The sequence below is a fragment of the Vespa crabro genome, chromosome 25, assembly GCF_910589235.1.
Source record: "Vespa crabro chromosome 25, iyVesCrab1.2, whole genome shotgun sequence".
Lineage (NCBI taxonomy): Eukaryota > Metazoa > Arthropoda > Insecta > Hymenoptera > Vespidae > Vespa > Vespa crabro.
In genome coordinates, this window is record NC_060979.1 from 2,984,987 (window position 1) to 2,989,986 (window position 5,000).

At 38.6% G+C, this 5,000-nt stretch overlaps 1 protein-coding gene across 12 annotated transcripts in view; it reads left to right on the forward strand.

The window, feature by feature from the left end:
• Window positions 1-5,000, forward strand: part of LOC124432504 (SH3 and multiple ankyrin repeat domains protein 2-like) — a 145,455-nt gene that overhangs the window by 139,829 nt on the left and 626 nt on the right. For 7 of the 12 annotated variants that reach the window (XM_046981500.1, XM_046981502.1, XM_046981499.1 and 4 more), the window contains 8 exons: window positions 1,111-1,287; window positions 1,474-1,684; window positions 1,787-1,988; window positions 2,075-2,384; window positions 2,464-2,660; window positions 2,756-2,917; window positions 3,223-3,523; window positions 3,655-5,000. The exon at window positions 3,655-5,000 is cut by the window's right edge and continues 626 nt beyond it. In XM_046981500.1, coding sequence (XP_046837456.1) covers window positions 1,111-1,287; window positions 1,474-1,684; window positions 1,787-1,988; window positions 2,075-2,384; window positions 2,464-2,660; window positions 2,756-2,917; window positions 3,223-3,523; window positions 3,655-5,000 — 2,906 coding nt within the window. The remainder of the gene's footprint in view (window positions 1-1,110; window positions 1,288-1,473; window positions 1,685-1,786; window positions 1,989-2,074; window positions 2,385-2,463; window positions 2,661-2,755; window positions 2,918-3,222; window positions 3,524-3,654) is intronic. The other 5 variants (XM_046981506.1, XM_046981507.1, XM_046981503.1 and 2 more) reach the window with 4 other exon arrangements.

Here is a 5,000-nt window from a genome sequence, read left to right on the forward strand (position 1 = left end):
TCTCAATCATTTTTTTCATCTTCATTCTACACCATCTCTCTCTCTCTCTCTCTCTCTATCTATCTATCTATCTATCTCTCTTTCTATATATATACATACATATATATATATATATATATATATATATATATATATATCTATCTCTTTTTTTTGTACACTGCGAGGAAGTCATCGTGATCATCAAGATGGGATGATGATACTCCCTAAGGACAAAAATACATAATTCATATTTATATGTAAGGAATGAGAACGAAATCGATGATGACTTTTTTTGTCCTCCGAATTTGACACGAGATTATAAACCATCACCACCAAAATGATATAGAAACAACAATAACAACAAAAAAAAAAAAAAAGAGAGAAAAAAAAAAAAAGAAAGAAAGAGAAAAAGAATAAGAAAGGAAATTAAATAGAACTCAAAATGAGATACAATGACAAAAATAATAATAAATTGACCAATGTTAATAGACGAATAACGGATGATCCTCAATGATCGTACGTTTTACGAATACCTCTGCATGAATGTGTTTACTCCGCAATGGAGTTTTTAATTAACGTTCCATCAGTAAACCTAACAGGATTGTAGTTTTCCTATTCCTAATAGCCACGTTCACTTTTCTTTTTGTTCTTTCTTAATTATTATTATTATTATTATTATTATTATTATTATTATTATTATTATTATTATTATTATTATTATTATTATATTATTATTGTTATTATTATAGTTAGAGATATATCTCTATTTTTTGCTGCATACCTTTAAGGGAAAACAAAACAAAAAACAAACAAACAAACAAACAAACAAAAAAAAAAAAAAAAACAAAAAAGAAAAAGAAATCCTCCCCAACCAACGAGCACACAACAACAAAAGAAAAATCAAAAAACCGGATATTTCGCATGAAATATCCTTTTGTTGCCTGGAGATATTTTTTGATTTCTTTTTTCTTTTTTTTTGGGGGAGGGGGTGGTAGGGGTACGAAGACAATGGTACGGATTAGAAGAAAGAAATACGCGTGACTACGTTAATCTAGAAATGTAGAAAAAAAAAAAAGAAAAAAAAAAAAAAAAGAATAAATATGTTTCCTACGTAACAATTATTATTTTTAGACAAAAGTCTTGGAGATACAGCGTCCGACGTGATCAGTGATAGCTCAGGAGTTGGTACCTCACAATCGGACACTACTAATTCATTGTCGATACCTGGGACTACTGTCGTCTGTGTTGAAAGCTATAACAGTGGGATACTTGGACATTTGACGATCAATCAAGGAGATATTCTTGAAGGTAAAGATCATCAAAGGTGTTTAATTCTGATAGTTGGGAGATTTTTTTTTTTTTTTTGTTCTCTTGTCATAATAAAAGCTCACGTTGATCCTTCTTCTTCTTCTTTTTTCCTTTCTTTTTTCATTTTTTCTTTTTTTTTTTTTTTTTGCTTCCCTCCCTCTTCTTCTTCTTCTGTATTTTCAACAGTTACCGGTGCTACAGATTGTGGTTTACTCGAAGGAGTATTACGTGGCCAGGGTACAGGATTATTTCCAGCACATTGCGTACAGGAAGTTAGGCTACGTCATACAAATATACCATTGGGTCCGCTACCAATAAGAGACGGAAGAAATAGGGTATTAGGCCGTAGAGAGTCCCAACACAAATACTTCGCTACAGCGCCAAGATTGAAGAAACCGTGAGTATATCGATGTGTCGTATTAAAAGGAAAGAAAGAAAAGGAAAATCAATTGGATTATAATATTTCAATAGCGATTGATATTTCTTTTTTTTTTTTTAGAGTTACTTCAGAGCCACGTACGGTAGTACTACATCGATCCAGAAAAGGTTTTGGTTTTGTTTTACGTGGTGCCAAAGCTACGTCACCGTTAATGGAATTGACACCATCAGCGAGATATCCAGCTTTACAATATCTCGATGATGTTGATCAAGGTGGTGTGGCAGATCTTGCTGGTCTCCGTAAAGGAGACTTTCTTATCCAAGTGAGTCCGTCATACTGAGCTGTGATTGAAAAAAAAAAAAAAAGAACATAGGTAGAGAAAAAAAAATATTCTATGAAATTTGTCAGATCAACGAGGAGGACGTGACAACAGCATCTCACGAGCACGTTGTCGATCTGATTAGAAAATCGGGCGAGTTGGTACGAATGACAGTTGTCTCGCCTGTGATCAGCCTTCCAAATTCACAATCGGCAGCCGCATTGCCGACTAGTCAACCAATTCAAAGACAGTATGCAACATTGCCGCGTAAAGGTAACAACAATGTGCCAATTGGTGGTACCTTAGGTAGATCACCAGCACCAATGCCACCGCGTAGAGATCCAAAAACAACGTTGAGCGTTGGCCGTGCCAGAGCTAGATCTATGGTAGCTGGATTAGGTAATACGATAATCAATAACGATTAGAATCGTATTATTAAGGCGCGAAAATATCCAAGTGTTTTTATACTGCTTTCAAGTAGAAGGCGGCGGGGAACGTGATGACAGGGATGAAATCACATCTACGGGAGCTAAATCTAGCAGCGCGGAATCCATTCATTTACCTCAGCAACCATCGACCGGTCCAAATACAGGTCAAAATACACCGGTTCAACCGAGAACAGCTAGTATCAGATCAAGGCCAACATCTAGTAGAATAACAGCCGCTGAACTCGAGGTAAATAAATATTTCTCAATCACATTTGTATCACAATATTGATCATTAAATCGTCTTTTCATTTTAGCCCATTTAATATTTCTTTTCTTTTTAAGGAATTATTTCAACGACAGCAAGGTAGTACAAGCGGTCAATATAGTTCATCGATGATGAGCTCGCACTTTCAAACTGGTCAATCTACAAAGTCACATCCTTCCTCGCCTGCTAAAACTGGCAGGGTCTATGCTAGCGTAGCTGAAATGAAACGAAAAGGAAAAGTAAGAAATAGTTGATCTTCCTCCTTTTTTTTCTTTATTTTTTCCCCCGATCGATCGAGATTTACTCTTCAACGCTTTAAGGATAAATATTTTTCTTGCGTCCTATCAGGAACGTTAATATCTCGATTATATTTTTTCTCTCGCACATACGTACGTTAACATAGCCAATTTACAAGGGATAAGTCCAACGTCATCCGTTGGAACGGAAAGGAAGCTGATGTTGCTAAAAAAAAAAAAAAAAAGAAAAAGAGAGAGAGAGAAACGAACCATACAGATTGATTAATTAACCTTCGTATTTGTTGCAGTCGAACTCGAGAGTACGTTTCTTCGGTGGTCTTGGTGGTGGTTCCGATCTCCACAGAGATTTCCACAGTACACCGGATCTTAACATACAAGCACAGTCGTCGATCTTGGTTCCAAAGGGTCATAGAAGTCAAGAGGACGTTAATGCGGTGAATGGTAGAAATGGATTGCCACCGCCTAATCATCCCCCACCACCACCACCGGTTGGTCAGGTCGTTAAAGTAAACGTTGGGGCTAATGTACCCGACGTCGTTACACCGGCTTCTGTTTACGACAACATGGCGCATATCCAACAAGTCAAAGGTATTGATATTAAGATCGAATAATGATTTCAATTAAAATTGTCTCCACTGATCGTTCATCTCTTTCCTTTCATTTTATTTTTCTCTTTTTCTTTTTTTTTTTTTTTTTCTTTTTCTTTTTTACACGTTTAGAATTAGCAGCAGCTACGGCGGATGGTGGTTACGGTGTAATGTCAAGTTTTCGACCGACGAACAGCGCAAAATTGTACGCCTCGCCGGAAGACATGAAAACTGTTGGTTATCGGTCAAGAAGTTTACCAGCCCATACAACAAGATCACACGTTAGAAAATCTCATAGTCTTCGTGCGCCTAACAATACGACATTCAAACCTACGTCGGTTGGCCAACAACAGAGTACCGGAAATGCTACGGGAAATAGTACTGGCAATGGGACATCTATCAATCTATCTAATACCAATAACAATCAATACGCACAACCATTGAAGACTAACAGGAGCCACAGTACGGCCGGTATTAGAGAAAGAAAGAAGAAAGTGATCGGTACGAGTTCCTCCGTGACAAATTTATCATCGCTAAGTAATACCAATGGCAATGCCAATGGTAACAATAACAATAACAATAATAATAATAATAATAATAATAATAATAATAATAATAATAACGGCTGCGGTGCAGGTGTTGGTCTTGGTGGTGGAGGTGGAGGTGGTGCTGGTGTTGTTGGTAATGGCAGTGGCCCGGTTGTACCGTCATCGGCACCACCAATACCAGAACCAGATTACAGTCTCTCGGAGTCTGAGAACGACGACGAAGCAGAAGAGGATACAGACGAGGAGGCTGAATCGGATATAGCTAAGGAATTAGAAAAGGCCGCGGCACGTGATAAATTGGAATCAACCCGTGAGACCTCAGGTAATTCGAATGCATCCGGTTCGAGTTCCTCAGGTTCGAGTTCGTTGCCTCATTCATTTAGCGTCGAGGAAATACAAAAAGTAAGGACCCAATTGAAATCATCGAAAAGCCATCCCAACGATTTTCTATTGCAACAAACTCAACAGTCATTGGCAGAGGACGGTGACAACAGTTCGAGCGGGGTAAGCTCCGATCAGGATGTACCAGTAGGTCCACCAATGGGATTCGACGATACAACTAGCGTTAGGAATCATCCTAATGATATTAATCAACAACACGGCGGCGGTACATTATTAACAATTGGTAACAACGATAAGGAATCTGGTAATTCGAAGCGCACCGGTTATGGGGGTAGTGGTATGTTAACCAGGCATGCCGTCAGTCTTGCACAATTACCACCACCCATTGAGGCAGATTCCGAGGATCAAAATAATGATCTATTTGTACCACCACCGCCGGAATTTAATGCTGGACCATCAGCTGCAGCTGCCGCTGCTGTTGCTGCTGCTGCAGCAGCTGCTGCCGCCGCTGCTGCTGCCGCTGCCGCTGCTAATACTGTTAACACCTCTAACGTTGCCAACGTTGCGGACGAACTGGTCTTTGCTCCG